The following is a 20,828-nucleotide window of genomic DNA, read 5'->3' on the forward strand; positions in this document are numbered from 1 at the left end:
CCGCCACTCACCGGGCGCTGCAGTGCCACTTACCACCAGGGGGAGGCGACAGCGCCGGGATCTGTGTGCCGCCACTCACCGTGCGCTGCAGTGCCGCTTCTCACCACCAGGGGGAGGCGACAGCGCAGGGATCTGTGTGCCGCCACTCACCACCAGGGGGAGGCGACAGCGCTGGGATCTGTGTGCCGCCACTCACCGGGCGCTGCAGTGCCACTTACCACCAGGGGGAGGCGACAGCGCCGGGATCTGTGTGCCGCCACTCACCGTGCGCTGCAGTGTCGCTTCTCACCACCAGGGGAGGCGACAGCGCCGGGATCTGTGTGCCGCCACTCACCGTGCGCTGCAGTGTCGCTTCTCACCACCAGGGGAGGCGACAGCGCCGGGATCTGTGTGCCACCACTCACTGTGCGCTGCAGTGCCGCTTCTCACCACCAGGGGGAGGCGACAGCGCCGGGATCTGTGTGCCGCCACTCACCGTGCGCTGCAGTGCCGCTTCTCACCACCAGGGGGAGGCGACAGCGCCGGGATCCGTGTGCCGCCACTCACCGTCCGCTGCAGTGCCGCTTCTCGCCACCAGGGGGAGGCATCAGCCAGGATCCTGCAGGTAAAATAAGACTCTGTACACACAGTGCGACATCAGCGTTTATTCCTTCTATACACAGACAGTAACGAGACGCCGGGACGGCCGTCACCATGGGGGAGACATAGGCTGCGGGTTCTGTAGATAAGACATGACCACGGCGGAGATCGATAACCTGCGAGGACGAAGAGCAAATAATGAAAGGGGAAGATTTGAATAGTGGATACGATCGCCCCCTCTCCCCCACTTACATGAAGCTGCTCATCATTTGTTTCGTGTCCTCAGAGCTGCGGGAGTTGGCAAAGCTGATGAAGGAGCAATAGACGGCGATCCAGGCGCACCACTTCAGCTGCAGGACATGACAGTAGAAGCAGATCATACACATAGCTTGAAGAACTACAACTCCCAGCAAGTCCTGACAGAATCTGATCCATGTACTCAAAACAGAAGGGAAAAAAAAAACGGGACACAATCGCCAGTTCCCCTGCCTTTCCCTGCACTCTTCCCCCGCTGTCAGGACATGCTGGGAGTTGTAGTCCTATCTAAGCAGCGCTCATTGCCACTTGTGTCTATAGGTCGCACTCACCTTCAGCATCAGGCCGCACATACTGAAGATCATGCCCAGCAGGTTCATGTAGTCTGGGGTCGGGTCGTCCAGCGTGGGCGAATTCTCCGAGGTGGGGGGCTTATATCTAAATCAGACATAAAAGGTGATTACTCGTGTGATTCTCACTTTTATTGTGCAGAGTTAGAAAAATATGGCAGCTTTCTTCTATAAACAGCGCCAATCTTGTCTGCATCGGGTGTGTACTTACAGCTGAGCTGCAATACCATACCTGACCTGCGGACAGAGGGGGCGCTGTATTAGGAGAAAGCTGCCATGATTTTCTAACCCAAGATTTAGGCTTCAATGGTAGAGGCCACACGATATCTGGGAAACATGGCCGCCTATGTAGGAAAGATGGAGACAAGAAGAGACATGAGAAAGTAACAGGCAGCGCAGGGCCTCCGTATTATACACTGGACTAGAGGAAGAGAAGGGGCAGAGGGTCTCCGGGCTGCAGACCGAAAGCTCTACTGGGTCACCTGCGGGAGATGGCTGATAACAGGGAGCAACAGATTGGGTTTCCCTGCAGAGCAGATGGGCGACAGACATATTATATCACAGCCTTCAGCTTTGGGCTGCGAAAAAGCAACATGGATTAAAATGATGATCCCGGCCGGGATCAACTGTCCGATGACTCAGAGAAGCCATGAAGCCCCCGCTGCTCGGCCGTGCGGAGGCTTAGAGGGAACATACGTGTCCGCCCTACTCCCGGAACAGCAGGGTCACCCCGCAGCCGGATTACGTGTCCCTGGAAAAGGAGATCATAGAGATTAAAGGGGCAATTACACCATGACGGGCAGGGACTGGACCCCCACCCTGACTGCTGCACACAGTGAAGAAGCGGCAGAACTTAGCCCACAGCAGCGGTGCCCCCCCCCCGAGCACCGGTGCTCCCCAACCCTGCCCAGAGCACTGGTGTCCCCCAACCCTGCCCAGAGCACTGGTGCCCCCCCAACCCTGCCCCGAGCACCGGTGCTCCCCAACCCTGCCCAGAGCACTGGTGTCCCCCAACCCTGCCCAGAGCACCGGTGCTCCCCCAACCCTGCCCAGAGCACTGGTGTCCCCCCAACCCTGCCCAGAGCACTGGTGTCCCCCCAACCCTGCCCAGAGCACTGGTGTCCCCCCAACCCTGCCCAGAGCACTGGTGTCCCCCCAACCCTGCCAAGAGCACTGGTGTCGCCCCACCCACCACCCCCCGTCACCCAGAATACTGGTCCCCCCCACCAGCCACACAGAGCACCGATGTCGTGCCCACCTCCTCTGCCACCATTGCAGAGCGCCGGTCTCCCTGGTGCAGCGCAGGCTTCAGGTGAGATGAGTTATATGTAGGATTTAATGTAACAAAAATTATTTTTATTCCAAATTCTGCATTTTTTTTACATTCTTACTTTATACGTCTCATGTAATAGCAAACTCCTGCACACATCGTCAGTAGGATGTTGGCTGCCGTTACTGTAACACTAAAGGACCCCATAAATCCCAATCAGAGTCAGCACAGGGCGCTCCCTCCCTTCATCCAGGCCCCTCCATATATCCACCATGGCCTCAGCCTGCCGTGCGGGGGGGGGGGGGGGAATCTCAATGAGGGCAGGAGCGTCAGAAGCCCGGTACCTCTAATGGCTGCATATCTGCTCTGAGAACACACAGATCGGACAGTGAGCGTCAGCGTGCCCGACCCTTCCCTCTCAGAACATCACCTAGGAAACTGGTGAACTGCACATGAGTCAACAGTGTGATGCAGCAGCAAAGAAGGCAAATACCGTTATGGGATGTATTAACAGAAGCATACAGTCTACATCACGTGAAGTCATTATTTCCCTCTTCTCCTCTTTGGTCAGACCTCATCTGGAATATTGTGTCCAGTTTTGGGCACCACATTTTAAAAAAGACATCAACAAACTGGAGCAAGTTCAGAAAACAGCAACCAGAATGGTGACCGGTCTGCAAACCCTGTCTTATGAGGAAAGGTTGCAGGATTTGGGAATGTTTAGTTTGCAAAAGAGAAGACTGAGAGGAGACTTAATAGCTGTCTACAAATATCTAAAGGGCTGTCACATTGTAGAAGGATCAACTTTATTCTCATTTGCACAAGGAAAGACTAGAAGCAATGGGATGAAACTGAATGGGAGGAGACACAGATTAGATATTAGAAAAAACTTTTTGACAGAGAGATCAATGAGTGGAACAGGCTGTCACGAGAGCTCGTGAGTTCTCCTTCAATGGAAGTCTTCACACAGAGGCTGGACAGAGTCTGGGATGATTTAGTGACTCCTGCTTTAAGCAGGGGTTTGGACCAGATGGCCCAGGAGGTCCCTTCCAACTCTACCATCGTATGATCACTGGCTGTGGGAGCAGAACCCCCCCAACCGGGAACTAGAAAGTTGAGTACCCACTCTGGGATGGCACAGGGCATCAGTGCTAGAGAATCAAAAGCTTTCACCAATCCACAGGATATTTCTTGCACTAACCTAGCCCCTTTAAATGTCAAGGGACATCTCCTTTAAGATTCTTCCTGTACATTGAGGCTACTAAATGGTGTCACTTGGCCAAGACGGGTGGATAAATGTGCTGAAAGGGTTATAGGTGTAACTCAATAATGTTACTTTTACTTTCAACTATGAATTCCAAAAATTGAAATGGCGCCTCCCTCCCTCCATCCAAAGTAGAGCAGATAAGTGGGGTGGACCTGGTACTCCCGAGACCGGGGCTCTGCACGGTGGGGTGGACCTGGTGCTCCCGAGACCGGTGCTCTGCACGGTGGGGTGGACCTGGTGCTCCCGAGATCGGGGCTCTGCACGGTGGGGTGGACCTGGTGCTCCCGAGATCGGGGCTCTGCACGGTGGGGTGGACCTGGTGCTCCCGAGACCGGGGCTCTGCACGGTGGGGTGGACCTGGTGCTCCCGAGACCGGGGCTCTGCACGGTGGGGTGGACCTGGTGCTCCCGAGACCGGGGCTCTGCACGGTGGGGTGGACCTGGTGCTCCCGAGACCGGGGCTCTGCACGGTGGGGTGGACCTGGTGCTCCCGAGAGCGGGGCTCTGCACGGTGGGGTGGACCTGGTGCTCCCGAGAGCGGGGCTCTGCACGGTGGGGTGGACCTGGTGCTCCCGAGAGCGGGGCTCTGCACGGTGGGGTGGACCTGGTGCTCCCGAGAGCGGGGCTCTGCACGGTGGGGTGGACCTGGTGCTCCCGAGACCGGGGCGCTGCACGGTGGGGTGGACCTGGTGCTCCCGAGACCGGGGCTCTGCACGGTGGGGTGGACCTGGTGCTCCCGAGACCGGGGCGCTGCACGGTGGGGTGGACCTGGTGCTCCCGAGACCGGGTCTCTGCACGGTGGGGTGGACCTGGTGCTCCCGAGACCGGGGCTCTGCACGGTGGGGTGGACCTGGTGCTCCCGAGACCGGGGCTCTGCACGGTGGGGTGGACCTGGTGCTCCCGAGACCGGGGCTCTGCACGGTGGGGTGGACCTGGTGCTCCCGAGACCGGGGCTCTGCACGGTGGGGTGGACCTGGTGCTCCCGAGACCGGGGCTCTGCACGGTGGGGTGGACCTGGTGCTCCCGAGACCGGGGCTCTGCACGGTGGGGTGGACCTGGTGCTCCCGAGATCGGAGCCTGGGTCCCCCCCACCAGCGCACAGCCCCGCTCCCGGGTCCCCCCCAGCCGCGCACAGCCCCGCTCCCGGGTCCTGGCAGGTTACCCTCTACACTTTAGATGGGGGATCATTTTTACTTGTAGGATTAACCCTTTCAGTACAATACGGGGTTCACCTTCCATTCAGCAGCCTCCATGTCCAGGACGAATCCGGTCCCGGAGTGATGGACATAATACAAGAGAAATAAACAGTGACATTCCTCCGCCAGGAGCAGCAGCTCGCCGCCATACTGCCCTCCGGTACCATCCACAGGGGAGAACTGTCACGTGACCACTGCAGCCAATCAGTGTCTGACATCCAACTGCACCCCCACCCCATATAAACCACTATTCTCTGCCAAATCAGTTCTCACACTTTGCGCTGACGAGGGCCAATAGCCCGAAACACTGTGTCTGCAAACGGAGATTCTGATTTGGCTTTTATCCTAACCCATATTACACGACTCGTTAAAGGTTTTGATTGTGACTTGTAGGATCGCTACTACCAATTGGTGGCGCTACCGAGTTCAAGTCCTCTCCCTCTCTGAAGAGGCAATTTGCATATTACTCTGACATTAACCCCTCCGTCTCCATTGCGCCTCACCTCTGCACCTTGGCCGGCCTCCTGGGGTCGCTCCCGACATTCCCGGTCATGTTTTCTCCCTTCCTTTCCGTAGACAACTCTCCTGCTGATCAGGGAACTTCCGGTGCCGCAACAGGAAGAAAAAGTCCGGGCGAACCGGAAGTGCTTCCGAAACACGTGGTCTTGTTTACGAGCACCTAGGTCATAGGGTCACATGGTCGGTTCGCAGCAGCTGCTGCGCGAACTACAAGACCCCGAATTCTCTGCTGCTCCCAGAGACTCTGAGTGAAGGTGAGCGGAGGACTACAAGTCCCAGCATGGTCATAATGGCCTTCAGTGCAGTCACCTCACCTCTCCATAGTCCCAGATGGTAATTCTGCCCCCAGCTGGGCCCCTGTCACTTTAAGGGCCCCAGCTCTGTGTGATCCTGTCACAGCCGTCACCTCTGTAGCCTCCATTACTTACAGGAGCCGCTCCTGCGCCATGTCCTTCCCAGCACCTAAACCGAGACCCCCAGAACTACCCCGATATCTGCACCGCAGGCTGCTGTGTGCCCAGGGGGCAGTGCGGGCTGTGCGCTACAACGGTGAGTGCCCCCGACACCGCTATTGTCTGTCGCCCCGACAACCTCGCTCCTCCCTATTGTCTGTCGCCCCGACAACCTCGCTCCTCCCTATTATCTGTCGCCCCGACAACCTCCCTCCGCCCCTTTGTCTGTCGCCCTGACATCCTCGCTCCTCCCTATTGTCTGTTGCCCCGACAACCTCTCTCCTCCCCATTGTCTGTCACCCTGACAACCTCGCTCCTCCCTATTGTCTGTCGCCCCGACAACCTCCTCCCTGTCGTCTGTTTCCCTGATGACCTCGCTCCTCCCCGTTGTCTGTTTCCCTGATGACCTCGCTCCTCCCCGTTGTCTGTCGCCCCGACAACCTCGCTCCTCCCCATTGTCTGTCGCCCCGACAACTTCGCTCCTCCCCATTGTCTGTCGCCCCGACAACCTCGCTCCTCCCTATTGTCTGTCGCCCCGACAACCTCTCTCCTCCCTGTCGGCTGTTTCCCTGATGACCTCGCTCCACCCCGTTGTCTGTCGCCCCGACAACCTCGCTCCTCCCCATTGTCTGTTTCCCTGATGACCTCGCTCCTCCCCGTTGTCTGTCGCCCCGACAACCTCGCTCCTCCCTATTGTCTGTCGCCCTGACGACCTCGCTCCTCCCCATCATTGTGTGTCACCTTGGCATCTCTCCTCACTGTTGACGGGGTCACCCTTTGGTGGGAGGACCAGACTCCATAACACATAGCTCCTGTCACCCTGTGGTGGGAGGGGCAGACTCCATGTCACCTAGCTCCTCCCCGTTGGCTGTGTACTCCCTGTGATGTGAGCCTTCTCTCCTTGCGGTCGGCAGTGGACGGTAATTACTGTATGACGTGTGGCAGTGACAAGTCTCTGAAGCTGTGGAATCCGCACAAGGGCACGCTGCTGAAGACGTACAGCGGGCACGGATACGAGGTGCTGGACGCCGCAGGGTAACCGTCCCTCATTACAGGTCTTATAGCCGGGGTCGTGTGAGGGTAACAGTGGATCCATTGTGTGATCTGTAAGATCCCCACCTCCAGATCCCGCTCCCCCATATAAGGTCCCACTAGTGAGGGGGTATGATTGGTGCCAGTTTCTCCCTCGTTGCTGTCCGGTGATACAATCCTTCCTGCTGACATAAGATGATAAAGTCTCCAGGGTCTGATACATTGTATTCCCCAGTGATTGCAGGAAGCCCACTGTGGGGACCCCCCGAACCCCCAGGAATCTGGTGGTGGCAGCACTGACCGCCCTCTCCTGGGGAGAAGTCGTATTACACTGTCTCATTGATGTTCTTTTTGTGTATTGAATGGATGAGCGGGGCCCCCGTGTGGCTTCTTTGGGGGGTTTTCTCACGTTGCGTCTCTTTCAGGTCCTGTGACAACAGCCAGATCTGTTCCTGCAGCTCAGACAAAACTGTTGTCCTGTGGGATGTGGCGCAGGGTCAGGTGGTTCGGAAGTTTCGTGGACACGCAGGGGTGAGCGGTACTTTCCATTACTGATGTAGTACGAGCCAGTAAATGACTGGCTGCCAGGGATGACTACCCAACTTCCATTGAATCCAATCAGGACGTTGCCATTACTTTTCTAAAATCTTTTTGGTTGCTATGGGTGATTGCTCCACATTTGTACTGAGGGAATCTTCCCCAAATTTAGGCTGCAGCAACACAAAGCTAAACCCGGCAATATTGTAATGTTTCTACAAATTGGAGCTTCAGCCACAGATCCATCGTCCCGATGGCAGCACATCCTCCCCTGTACACGTGGCAGCGATGAGCCGATGGCAGCACATCCCCCCCTGCACACGTGGCAGCGATGAGCCGATGGCAGCACATCCTCCCCTGTACACGTGGCAGCGATGAGCCGATGGCAGCACATCCTCCCCTGTACACGTGGCAGTGATGAGCTGATGGCATCACATCCTCCCCTGCACACGTGGCAGTGATGAGCCGATGGCAGCACATCCTCCCCTGCACACGTGGCAGTGATGAGCTGATGGCAGCACATGCTCCCCTGTACACGTAGCAGCGATGAGCCGATGGCAGCACATCCTCCCCTGTACACGTGGCAGCCATCAGCTGATGGCAGCACATCCTCCCCTGTACACGTGGCAGCCATCAGCTGATGGCAGCACATCCTCCCCTGTACAGGTGGCAGCGATAAGCCGATGGCAGCACATCCTCCCCTGTACACGTGGCAGCGATGAGCCGATGGCAGCACATCCTCCCCTGTACACGTGGCAGCGATGAGCCGATGTCAGCACATCCACCCCTGTACACGTGGCAGCGATAAGCCGATGGCAGCACATCCTCCCCTGTACACGTGGCAGCGATGAGCCGATGGCAGCACATCCTCCCCTGTACACGTGGCAGCGATGAGCCGATGGCAGCACATCCTCCCCTGTACACGTGGCAGCGATGAGCCGATGGCAGCACATCCTCCCCTGTACACGTGGCAGTGATGAGCTGATGGCAGCTGCTAGATGTCCTTTTTGGAAGTAGACGACTTTTAGTGTAACCTGCCGCCTCCAAACATGATTTGTTGTGATACGATGGTGTTATGACAGTGGCGTCTGCATCTCTTTCTCTGCAGAAAGTGAACTGCGTGGCGTTTAATGAGGAGTCCACTGTGATAATATCAGGTAACATCCATCTTGTTCCCTTGATTGTGTGAGATTTTCTGCCCCTCCAGCTGCTGTGCGCTTTCTGGCTTTTGTCCTGGCAAGAGCAGGGTGACGTGATATGGCGGGCGACCTCCTGAGCACTTAAGGGCAGGGTGATGTGATATGGCAGGCGTCCTCCTCATCAGCACTGAAGGGCAGGGTGACGTGATATGGCGGGCGACCTCCTGAGCACTGAAGGGTGGGATGACCTGATATGGCGGGTGACCTCCTGAGCACTTAAGGGCGGGTGCCGTGATATGGTGGGCATCCTCCTGAGCACTGAAGGGTGGGATGACGTGATATGGCGGGCATCCTCCTGAGCACAGAAGATCGGGGTGACATGGTATGGGGGGGGCGTCCTCCTGAGCACTAAAAGGCGGGGTGACATGGCGGGCGTCCTCCTGAGCACTTTAGGGCGGGGTGACGAGATATGGCGGGCGTCCTCCGGAGCACTGAAGGGCGGGGTGATATGGTATGGGGGGGCGTCCTCCTGAGCACTGAAAGGCGGGGTGACATGATATGGGGGGGCGTCCTCCTGAGCACTTTAGGGCGGGGAGACGTGATATGGTGGGCGTCCTCCTGAGCACTTTAGGGCGGGGTGACGCGATATTGGCGGGCATTCTCCTGAGCACTGAATGTCACTCTTCTCTGATCTCTCAGGATCTATAGACTCTTCTATCAGGTGCTGGGACTGTCGATCCCGCAGACCGGAGGCCATACAGATCCTGGATGAAGCCAAAGACGGGATTTCCAGCATCAAAGTGTCTGACCACGAGATCCTGGCCGGGTCCGTCCCATTATCCTCCTTCCTTATGTCTGTTATCCTATAGCGGGAGGAGTGGGACGGTGACATTGTTCCTTTGTGTTACCCGATAGTGGGAGGAACAGATGGTGACATTGCACGTTACCCTATAGTGGGAGGAGCAGACAGTGACATTGCTCCTTTGTGTTACCCTATAGTGGGAGGAGCAGACGGTGACATTGCTCCTTTGTGTTACCCTATAGTGGGAGGAGCAGACGGTGACATTGCTCCTCTGTTACCCTATAATGGGAGCCTCATCACTCGGTGACTTCTCTTTTTCGGCCCTAGGTCTGTGGATGGGAACCTACGCCGTTACGACCTGCGGGTAGGCGAGATGGGTGCGGATTACATTGGCAGTAAGCTTATTTATTTTACTCATTGATATAGCGCCATTAATTCCACAGCACTTTACAGACATCATCATCGCTGTCCCCGATGGGGCTCACAATCTAGATTCCCTATCAGTATGTCTTTAAAGATAAAAGAAACCACAAAAGTGCACCCCATAGGGCCTTACCAGTGCAGATATAATGAATATAAATTGTGCAAGGTACTCACCCTCAATAGTTGTGTAAAGCCACAACTACTGTATGCGCTTAGTCACATGCCATGAAGCTGCAGTACGATGGTGTAGACAGACAGCGTCTGCTTCCATTACTCAAAGAGGAGATCCCAAGAGGGAAAAAAAAAAACACCAGATTCCCGCGCTGCTATATTTCAACCATCAAATAGAGGAAATCCAGTAGATTGTAGAAATTGGTTCCAATATCAGTACTTCATTTATGGTACATACAGAGACAACGCGTTTCGAGGTCCATTCAGTGACCTCTTCTTCAGGTTGAATGTATATTGGACCTGAAGAAGAGGGCACTAAATGGACCTCGAAACGCGTTGTCTCTGTATGTACCATAAATAAAGTACTGATATTGGAAACAATTTCTACAATCTACTAGATTTCCTCTATTTGATGGTTGAAATATAGCAGCGCGGGAATCTGTTTTTTTTTTTCCCTCTTGGGATCTCCTCTTTGAGTATCAGTATGTCTTTGGAACGTGGGAGGAAACCGGAGAACCCGGAGGCAACCCACGCAAACATGGGGAGAACATACAAACTCCTTGCAGATGTTGTCCTTGGTGGGATTTGAATCCAGGACCCCAGCGCTGCAAGGCTGCAGTGCTAACCACTTCCGGTCTCTGCCCCCGACATGTGTGCAGCCATGTTTTATTCCTCTACTAGCACGCAATAGCACAAAAAGGCGGCTTGAAAATCCTCCAAAAGTTCAAAAACACAGCAAAAAGGCAGAGATGCTTAACTGCCCAGGCCTCCAAACAAATGCACCATCAGGGTGCAGTGGCCCCAAGCTCCTGTCCTGAGGAGGAAGGCAAAGGAGCAGGGCCAGTGTGATTACAGAGAGGACACCTCTTACACAGGAGCCGTCACCGGGCTAGGAGGGGATTACTAGTCAAGCATTTTTCCAATAGTGACCAGTCAATGTTGTTACTTTCCTATAGGCCCCATTACGTGTGTGAGTTTCAGTCAGGACTCGCAGTGTCTCTTGGCCTCCTCCCTGGATTCCTGCCTTCGCCTCCTGGATAAGGACACAGGAGAACTGCTCGGAGAGTGAGTAACATGCCCTCGCACCACCACGGCCCTGCTGCGAAACGGAGTGAGGTTGTGACACCGAGTCGTCCGCAGAAATTACAGTGACGTGTAAAATGACTGTTGTTGTGAACAGTTAGGCAAGTTGAAGATGAAATGATCTCTAAAGGGCCTAAAGTTACAGATGACACATTTTTAGGCAAAAAATATATATTTTTCATCTTTTACATTTTCAAAATTACAGAAAAAGAAATTAACAGATGCAAAAGTTTGGGCGCCCTTGGAGATGTGTGTGCTGAGACAACTTTGACCAAGGTTCAGACCTTAATTAGCCTGGGTTATGGCTTGTTTACTATCTTCATTAGGAAAGTCCAGGTGATGCCAATTTCCCAGCTTTATAAAACCCAGCCTCCTCTAACTTTGTGACAAAAAACAGCAGCCATTGATTCTTCTAAGCAGCTGCCCAACACTCAAAGTGGTGGAGACCCACTAAGCAGGAGAAGGCAATAAGGAGATGAAATCGCTTTTCTAAGTTGCCATTTACTCAGTTCAAAATGTAATTAAGAAATGGCAGTTATCAGGAACAGTGGAGGTCAAGATAAGGTCTGGAAGACCAAGGAAAATGTCAGTGAGAGCTGCTCGTAGAATTGCTAGAAAGGGAAATCAGAACCCCCCCTGCTTGACTGCAAAAGACCTTCAGAAAGATTAAGCAGACTCTGGAGTTGTGGTACATTGTTCTACTGTTCAGAGACACCTGCACAAATATGGCCTTCATTGAAGAGTCTGAAGAAAACCTCTCCTGCATCCTCACCATAAAATTCAGCGGCAGAAGTATGTAAAAGAACATCTATACAAGCCTGATGTTTCCAAAATGCAAGTCCTGTGGACAGATGAGGTTAAAATAGGATTTTGTAGCCACAATCATCAAAGGCATGTGTGGAGAAAAAAGGGCACAGAATAGCAGGAAAAGAACATCTTTCCAACCATTAGTCATTGGGATGGATCAATCAAGCATTGGGGTTGTTTTGCAGCCAATGGCATCAGGAACATTACACGGGTAGAGGGAAGAATGGATTCAATGACATTTCAACAAGTTCTTGATGCAAACATAACACCATGTGTAAAAAAAAGCTGAAGGTGAAAAGAGGATGAGGATGGCTGCTACACATGGAGAATGATCCCAAACACACGTCACAATCCACAATAGACGACCTCAAAAGGCACAAGCTGCAGGATTTACAATGGCCCTCACAGTCCCCAAATCTGAACATCATTGAAAAACTGTGGTTAGACCTCAAAATAGCAGCGGATGGAAGACGACCCAGGAATCTCACAGAACTGGAGGAATTCTCCAAGAAATAACAACTGAAAGACTCTTGGCTGGCTACAAAAAGCATTTACAAGCTGTGATACCTGCAAAAGGGGGGTGGTACTAGATACTAACCACAGAAAAACAATAAAACATGTAAAAATACACGTTATTGTTTTTCTGTGCTTCAGTCTTATGGTGGTGTGAACACTGTCCTACAGACTGGTTCACTGTGTGCATGGCCCATGGGTTTGCTTTTAGATACTAACCACACAGGGCGCACAAACTATTAAAATTGGCCCATTCTCCTTTATGTAATTTTTAAAATGTAAAAGATGAAAATATATATTTTTTCATCAAATACAGCAGAAATCTGTCACCTGTAACGTTCAGCCATTTAGAGATCATTTCATCTTCAGCTGAACTGTTCCCAATAACAGGAATCTTGACCCGGGGAGCCCAAACCAACGTGCTGCAGTATTAGTCTGCCCAGTTGCCCTGTAACTGGCCGTCTCTGTTCTGTACCAGGTACTCAGGACACAAGAACACGAGCTATAAACTGGACAGCTGCCTCAGTGAGAAGGACACGCATGTGGTGAGCTGCTCAGAGGACGGCAACGTCTGCTTCTGGGACCTAGTGGAGGTGAGGACGCGCTTCGCTTAATCTTCAGGATTATATGTGGCCGCTGCTTGAAACTTAATAACAATTGAGATTTCCAAGTGAGAGACCACTCCATGGATGACATCTTATCAGAGACCTCATCAAAAGCTCACAGCTGCGAGGTCTCCGCCTTCATAATGAGGCTTTACCTCTTTAAATGGGCTGTGGCCCCCTCCATTGTTAAGATTAGGCACAGCTAGTGAGACCCTCATACATAACACATCTGCTTGGTATAACTCCAGACATATACCTCCAATGGTAGGTAGTGACATACAGTACTAGTTATATTCTTGTACATAGGGGCAGTATTAGCAGGTGGCAGGTGGTCTTCTCTTCCATCCTCCCAGTGGATGGCCATGGAACAAGGAGGTGGAATAAGATTCTGCAGGTGAACAACTGGCTACGTCGATGGTGCCGTCAGCAACGATTTGGATTTCTGGATCACGGAGTGAACTACTTATACGATGGACTACTTGCTAGAGATGGGGTGCACCTTACGAAGACTGGAAAGCATGTATTTGGAAGTCGCCTTGCTACACTTGTAAGGAGAGCTTTAAACTAGAACAACATGGGAAGGGAAGCAAAAGACCAGAAAAAGCCAAACACCTGACAAATGCTATTGAGAACTCTGCTATTAGAAGTGGAAAGGAAGAACAAAGACGAAAGAATCTAATAAAAATATTGGAGAAAGAGAAACCAATCACAAACTAAAATGTTTCTATACTAATGCACAAAGCATGGGCAACAAACAAGGAGAATTGGAACTACTAACACAGGAAAAGAAATATGATGTCATTGGAATCACTGAAACTTGGTGGGACAATACACATGACTGGAATACAAGACTAGAAGGATACAACTTATTTGCAAGAAACAGACTTGATAAACGAGGAGGAGGTGTCGCATTGTATGTTAGAAATGCGTATATCTGCACAGAGATTGAAGAGACTGGGAGTTCTGTGGAAACTGTTTGGGTAAGAATACAAGGACAGAACAATGGAAAGGACACCATTGTAGGCATTTACTACAGGCCGCCTGTGCAAGCTGTAGATATGGATGAACTCTTTATGCATCAAATGGCCAAGTTCTCCAAAAAATATGACATAGTTGTCATGGGAGATTTCAACTATCCAGACATTTGTTGGGAATCTCTCTCAGGCAAAACTAACAGGTCAAGGAAATTCTTATCCTCTCTTGCTGACAACTTTATCTTCCAAAAGGTAAAGGAGAAAACAAGGGGAACTGCTACCTTGGATCTAATCCTTATAAACAGGGAGGAAATGGTTGAGGAGGTAAAAGTGGCTGGGACCCTAGGAGGTAGCGACCATGCTATTTTAGAATTTTGGATAACTAGAGGCGGAAGACCTGTGAAGACTCAGACGTCAAGGTTAGATTTCAGAAAGGCAGATTTTAAGGGATTCAGAAAGAGAATTGGAGGGATCCAATGGCTGGATATCCTTAAAGACAAAAATGTCCAGGAAGGATGGGAAATCTTGAAAAATGAGATTCTCAAAGCACAGTTGTTAACAATTCCGAAAAGAGGGAAGAATAGGAAGCATTTAAGGAAACCTGGATGAACACAGAACTTAAGCACATGCTAAAAAGGAAGAAAAAAATGTTTATAAAATGGAAAGAGGGAGGCATATCTAAAGAAGAATATAATGCTGTCTGCAGAACCTGCAGGGCACAAATCAGATTAGCTAAAGCTGAAAATGAATTGAGACTTGCAAGAGATGTCAAAAGCAATAGTAAAGGATTTTGGGGATATGTCAAAAGTAAAAGAAAAGTCAAAGATGCTATAGGATTTTTACAGGATGAAAATGATGAAATGGTAAGACAGGATGTTGAGAAGGCTGAACTTTTAAATTCCTATTTTGCATCTGTTTTCTCTCAGAAAGGAAATGTAACATCAACTGTTATTCACTGTCCTATTAAGGGAATAGAAGAATCCAGGATATCTATAAACAGAAAGATAGTGAGGAAACACTTAGCTAACCTAAATGAATTCAAGTCTCCAGGTCCAGATGAATTACACCCCAGAGTACTGAAGGAGATAGCAGAAGAAATTTTTGAACCCCTCTCCATAATCTTTGAAAATTCTTGGAGAACAGGAGAAGTGCCAGAAGACTGGAGAAGAGCAAATGTTGTTCCTATCTTCAAAAAGGGGAAGAAGGTGGACCCAGGCAACTATAGGCCGGTGAGTCTGACTTCTATACCAGGAAAGATCTTTGAACAAATTATTAAACAACATGTATGTCAATACTTGGATAAGAATGAAGTGATTAAACAGAGTCAGCATGGGTTTGTAACTAATAAGTCATGTCAGACTAATTTAATTTCCTTCTATGACGGTATTACTGATTGGGTGGATCAAGGAAATGCTGTAGATATAGTATATCTTGACTTCAGCAAAGCATTTGACAAAGTCTCTCATACAATACTTATTGAAAAAATGACTAAGTATGGAATGGACAAGGCAACTGTTAGGTGGATTCATAACTGGCTTAGTGATCGGACCCAAAGAGTGGTCGTAAATGGCTGCACATCCAGTTGGAAGAATGTCTCAAGTGGGGTACCACAGGGCTCTGTCCTGGGCCCTGTATTGTTCAACATCTTTATCAACGATTTAGATGAAGGAATCGAGGGTAATCTGATTAAATTTGCTGATGACACAAAGCTAGGAGGGATAGCTAATACTAGAGAAGAGAGAGAGAGGATTCAAAAAGATTTAAATAAACTGGAGAAGTGGGCAGCAACTAACAGAATGGTTTTTAACAGGGAGAAATGCAAAGTACTACATCTGGGCAATAAAAATGAAAAAAGCATATACAGAATGGGAGGAATAGGGCTAAGCAACAGCACATGTGAAAAAGACTTGGGTATACTAATAGATCACAGACTGAATATGAGTCAACAGTGTGATGCAGCAGCAAAAAAGGCAAATGCAATTCTAGGATGTATTAACAGAAGCATACAGTCTAGATCACGTGAAGTCATTATTTCCCTCTACTCCTCTTTGGTCAGACCTCATCTGGAATATTGTGTCCAATTTTGGGCACCACATTTTAAAAAAGACATCAACAAACTGGAGCAAGTTCAGAAAAGAGCGACCAGAATGGTGACCGGTCTGCAAACCCTGTCTTATGAGGAAAGGTTGCAGGATTTGGGAATGTTTAGTTTGCAAAAGAGAAGACTGAGAGGAGACTTAATAGCTGTCTACAAATATCTAAATGGCTGTCACATTGTAGATGGATCAACTTTATTCTCATTTGCACAAGGAAAGACTAGAAGCAATGGGATGAAGCTGAATGGGAGGAGACACAGATTAGATATTAGAAAAAACTTTTTGACAGTTAGAGTGATCAATGAGTGGAACAGGCTGCCACGAGAAGTGGTGAGTTCTCCTTCAATGGAAGTCTTCAAACAGAGGCTGGACAGACATCTAACTGGGATGATTTAGCGAATCCTGCTTTGAGCAGGGGGTTGGACCAGATGGCCCAGGAGGTCCCTTCCAACTCTACGATTCTATGATTCTATTATAGTAGTTATATTCTTGTATATAGGAGCAGTATTATAGTAGTTATATTCTTGTACATAGGAGCAGTATTATAGTAGTTATATTCTTGTACATAGGGGGCAGTATTATAGTAGTTATATTCTTGTATATAGGAGCAGTATTATAGTAGTTATATTCTTGTACATAGGAGCAGTATTATAGTAGTTATATTCTTGTACATAGGGGGCAGTATTATAGCAGTTATATTCTTCTACATGGGGGCAGTATTATAGTAGTTATATTCTTGTACATAGGGGGCAGTATTATAGTAGTTATATTCTTGTACATAGGGGGCAGTATTATAGTAGTTATATTCTTGTACATAGGAGCAGTATTATAGTAGTGATATTCTTGTACATAGGGGGCAGTATTATAGTAGTTATATTCTTGTACATAGGAGCAGTATTATAGTAGTGATATTCTTGTACATAGGGGGCAGTATTATAGTAGTTATATTCTTGTACATAGGAGCAGTATTATAGTAGTTATATTCTTGTACATAGGGGCAGTATTATAGTAGTTATATTCTTGTATATAGGAGCAGTATTATAGTAGTTATATTCTTGTATATAGGGGCAGTATAGTAGTTATATTCTTGTACATAGGGGGCAGTATTATAGTAGTTATATTCTTGTACATAGGGGGCAGTATTATAGTAGTTATATTCTTGAACATAGGGGGCAGTATTATAGTAGATATAGTCTTGTACATAGGAGCAGTATTATAGTAGTTATATTCCTGTACACAGGGAGCAGTATTATAGTAGTTATATTCTTGTACATAGGGGCCGGTATTATTAGTAGTTATATTCTTGTACATAGGGGCCGGTATTATAGTAGTTATATTCTTGTACATAGGGAGCAGTATTATAGTAGTTATATTCTTGTACATAGGGGCCGGTATTATAGTAGTTATATTCTTGTACATGGGGCAGTATTAGGCTACGTGCACACGCTGCGGAATTGGGTGCGGATTTAGCCGCGCGGATTTTGTAAAATCCGCAGGTAAATCTGCAGGTCAAAATACCTGCGGATTGCTCTGCGGTTTTTCATCTTCACAATGGAGGAGATGGCAAACCGCAGCGGAGTCCGCAGAAAGAATTGGCATGTCAATTCTTTCTGCGGTTTCAAAACGGCAGAAAAACCGCTCGGAAAAATCAGCACCGTCTGCACTGCGGATTTTTATAATGGTACTGTACACCGCAGCAAAAACTGCTGCGAATCCGCAGCGTGTGCACATACCCTTATAGTAGTTATATTCTTGAACATAGGAGCAGTATTATAGTAGTTATATTCTTGTTCATAGGGGGCAGTATTATAGTAGTTATATTCTTGTATATAGGGGGCAGTATTATAGTAGTTATATTCTTGTACTTAGGGGGCAGTATTATAGTAGTTATATTCTTGAACATAGGAGCAGTATTATAGTAGTTATATTCTTGTACTTAGGGGGCAGTATTATAGTGGTTATATTCTTGTACATAGGGGGCAGTATTATAGTGGTTATATTCTTGTACATAGGGGGCAGTATTATAGTAGTTATATTCTTGTACTTAGGCTAAGTTCACACGTAGCGGAACTCTCGTGGAAATTACCGCGAGAGTTCCGGAATTCCATTCCGCGGGAAAATCGCATTTTAAATTCCCGCGGAAAAACTAGCATTTTGCAAGCGTAATTAGCTTGCAGAATGCTAGTGTTTTCCAAGCGATCTGTAGCATCGGTTGGAGAACTGATTGACAGGTTGGTTACACTCGTCTAACATAGTGTTTGACAAGTGTCACCAACTTTTTACTACTGAGGCCGCCTATGCAGCATCAGTAGTAAAAGATAAAATGTAAAAAATAAAAAAAATAAAAAGTTATTCTCACCTTCCGACGTCCCGCGCAGCCTTCCCGCCTCTCTCCACGCTCCCGTTCCCAGAAATCCTTTGCGAAAATGCCAGCGATGACATCTGTTCTCGCGGGATCGCGACGACGTCGCGCGAATGACCGCGAGACTTCGCGATCCCGCGAGAACAGACGTCATCGCGGGCATTTTCGCAAAGGATTACTGGGAACCGGAGCGTGGAGAGAGGCGGGAAGGCTGCGCGGGACGTCGGAAGGTGAGAATAACAATATTTTTTAATTTTAAATTCTATTTTTTACAGGGATATGGTACCCAAAGCCCGGAGGACAGTCTCCTCTCCTCCGGGCCGTGGGTACCATCCGCAATTCTTCTTACTTTTCGCATGGTGTGCACAGCCACATGCGGGAACAATGCATTCCTATGGGTGCGGGATCGCCGCGATTCCGCAAAATTGAGCATGCTGCGTTTTTTACCGCGAAGCGAATCCGCCGCGGTAAAAGCCGCAGCATTAGCACAGCATTGCGGAATCCCATAGGAATGCATGGGATGCTTATTTTTTGCGGCAAAATCGCGCGGTTAAAACCACCGCGGAAACACGAAAAAAACGCCACGTGTGAACTCAGCCTTAGGGGGCAGTATTATAGTAGTTATATTCTTGTACATAGGGGGCAGTATTATAGTAGTTATATTCTTGTACATAGGGGGCAGTATTATAGTAGTTATATTCTTGTACATAGGGGCAATATTATAGTAGTGATGTTCCTATACATAGGGGCAGTATTATAGTAGAGATGTTCCTGTACATAGGGGGCAGTATTATAGTAGTTATTATTATAGTAGTTATATTCTTGTACATAGGGGCAATATTATAGTAGTGATGTTCCTATACATAGGGGCAGTATAATAGTAGAGATGTTCCTGTACATAGGGGGCAGTATTCCATCACCTGCCTTCTCTCTTCTTTCCTACAGGGATCCCTCACACTGTCACTCCCGGTCAGTAAAGGAGTCGTACAGTCGCTCTCATATCATCCCACTGAACAGTGTCTGCTGACCGCCAGTGAGGGAGAAGTCCAGGTTTGGAGGGGTGAGCCTTCGGAGGAGGACAGTGGCAGCGGGTCACAGTGACTCTGTTTCAATTTCATTTTTTATAACCAATAAAGTCGGTGACATTTTGGAAACAATCTTTTATTATTTCCACGCCCATTACCCCGACCTTTTCCCCCTCCCCCACATATAACATAAATACATAACGTTACTTGGTTTCCAGTTTAGGGCATTATGGTAAAACATTAGTGACCCGCCCATCACAAGGACTACAACTCCCATACACTCCAGGCACCGCAGATTGGGAGCTTTGGATTGCCTAACGCTTTCCTATACCGGTATACTTGTATGGCGCTGCAGATACAGCGCGGTATGTGTGCACACGGTAACATGCTGTAATCTGACGCCTGGGTCATCTCTACGATGCTCCTGTGCGGAGACAGCCGAGGATGGAAGCTGAATACAGCCCGGAGCGAAGCATGCAGCGTGCATAACCCGAACGGACACAGCTCCGCACATTATCAGTCCTGCTCCTTCTCCCGGCTGGATAAATCCGTGTGTCTCTGAGCAAATGTCTGGGCTACAAGCAATGGGAAAACCAGGCTGGCATCGGCATACACCTGTGGAGGAAAGCGAGAGAGTTATACGTGGCAACCCGGATTTCCTTTATATGAAATTTAAAAACAGGTTTATATTCATAAACTCGTCCATGAGGAGCAGTATAGTGGGGTGACGCTACTTTCATGAATAATGAGGTAGTGCTATAGCAGTCATACTCCCAGTACATCATCCAAGTGCAGCACTTAGGTGTACTGCAATGAATTAGACCAGAAGAAAACTAGATACATAGTCACAGTGAACAATGTTTCTGTTTGGGGGGCGGAAACATAATCCTTCACTTTCTACTAACCCGACCTAATCCCTACACCTAGTAAGGAACTGGTCGGCTCTCCCTCCATTTTCCCCATCTGTCTCGCCTCAGATCTGTTCCTTAACCTCTTTCCGATTTCGGGTGTACATTTACTCCAATGTCGGACTTCCTCTCTTTGATGTGCGCTCTGGTGGTAAGCCTACATCTTTCCCAGGACATGTCAGCTGTTTACAACAGCTGACATATGCCCACAATAGCCGCGGGTGGAATCACGATCCACCTGCGGCTATTAACTAGTTAAATGCCGCTGTCAAACACCGACAGCGGCATTTAAATGGCACTTCCGGCAGTCGCGCCGGAAATACAACCACCAGTGACTCACGTCACCTGATCGCGGGTCTACGGTGTGTCGGCATGACAACTGGAGGTCTCCTGGAGACCTCTATGGTTGTCAGGGCTGGATTGCTGTGAGCACCACCCAGTGGTCGGCTCTCGCAGCAAGTCAG

The 20,828-nt window shown here is 49.4% G+C and overlaps 3 protein-coding genes across 6 annotated transcripts in view; 1 reads left to right on the forward strand and 2 right to left on the reverse strand.

The window, feature by feature from the left end:
* Positions 1-629: 629 nt before the first annotated feature.
* Positions 630-5,549, reverse strand: WDR83OS (WD repeat domain 83 opposite strand). The gene is made up of 4 exons (XM_073587401.1): positions 5,420-5,549; positions 1,167-1,272; positions 832-929; positions 630-755 (listed from the first exon to the last, which is right to left on the reverse strand). The coding sequence occupies exons 1-4, from the start codon at positions 5,467-5,469 to the stop codon at positions 689-691; spliced, it is 321 nt and encodes a 106-aa protein (XP_073443502.1). The 5' UTR covers positions 5,470-5,549; the 3' UTR covers positions 630-688.
* Positions 5,550-5,554: 5 nt separating this feature from the next.
* Positions 5,555-19,588, forward strand: WDR83 (WD repeat domain 83). Of its 2 annotated transcripts, XM_073587399.1 has the most exons (10): positions 5,555-5,689; positions 5,866-5,984; positions 6,802-6,922; positions 7,345-7,450; positions 8,565-8,613; positions 9,295-9,421; positions 9,725-9,792; positions 10,948-11,056; positions 12,873-12,987; positions 19,377-19,588. In XM_073587399.1, exons 2-10 carry the CDS (start codon positions 5,882-5,884, stop codon positions 19,530-19,532), a joined length of 954 nt encoding a protein of 317 aa, XP_073443500.1. In that variant the 5' UTR covers positions 5,555-5,689; positions 5,866-5,881; the 3' UTR covers positions 19,533-19,588. The 2 variants fall into 2 exon arrangements, with proteins under 2 accessions (XP_073443500.1, XP_073443501.1); XM_073587400.1 differs by lacking the exon at positions 12,873-12,987 and having other exon boundaries at positions 5,601-5,984.
* Positions 19,575-20,828, reverse strand: part of DHPS (deoxyhypusine synthase) — a 56,682-nt gene continuing 55,428 nt past the window's right edge. For all 3 annotated transcript variants that reach the window (XM_073587398.1, XM_073587397.1, XM_073587395.1), the window contains exon 10: positions 19,575-20,071. In XM_073587398.1, coding sequence (XP_073443499.1) covers positions 19,973-20,071 — 99 coding nt within the window. In that variant the 3' untranslated portion in view covers positions 19,575-19,972. The remainder of the gene's footprint in view (positions 20,072-20,828) is intronic.

Source organism: Dendrobates tinctorius, unplaced genomic scaffold (genome assembly GCF_039654945.1).
Source record: "Dendrobates tinctorius isolate UK_male_01 unplaced genomic scaffold, ASM3965494v1 ptg000099l, whole genome shotgun sequence".
NCBI classification, from domain to species: Eukaryota; Metazoa; Chordata; class Amphibia; order Anura; family Dendrobatidae; genus Dendrobates; species Dendrobates tinctorius.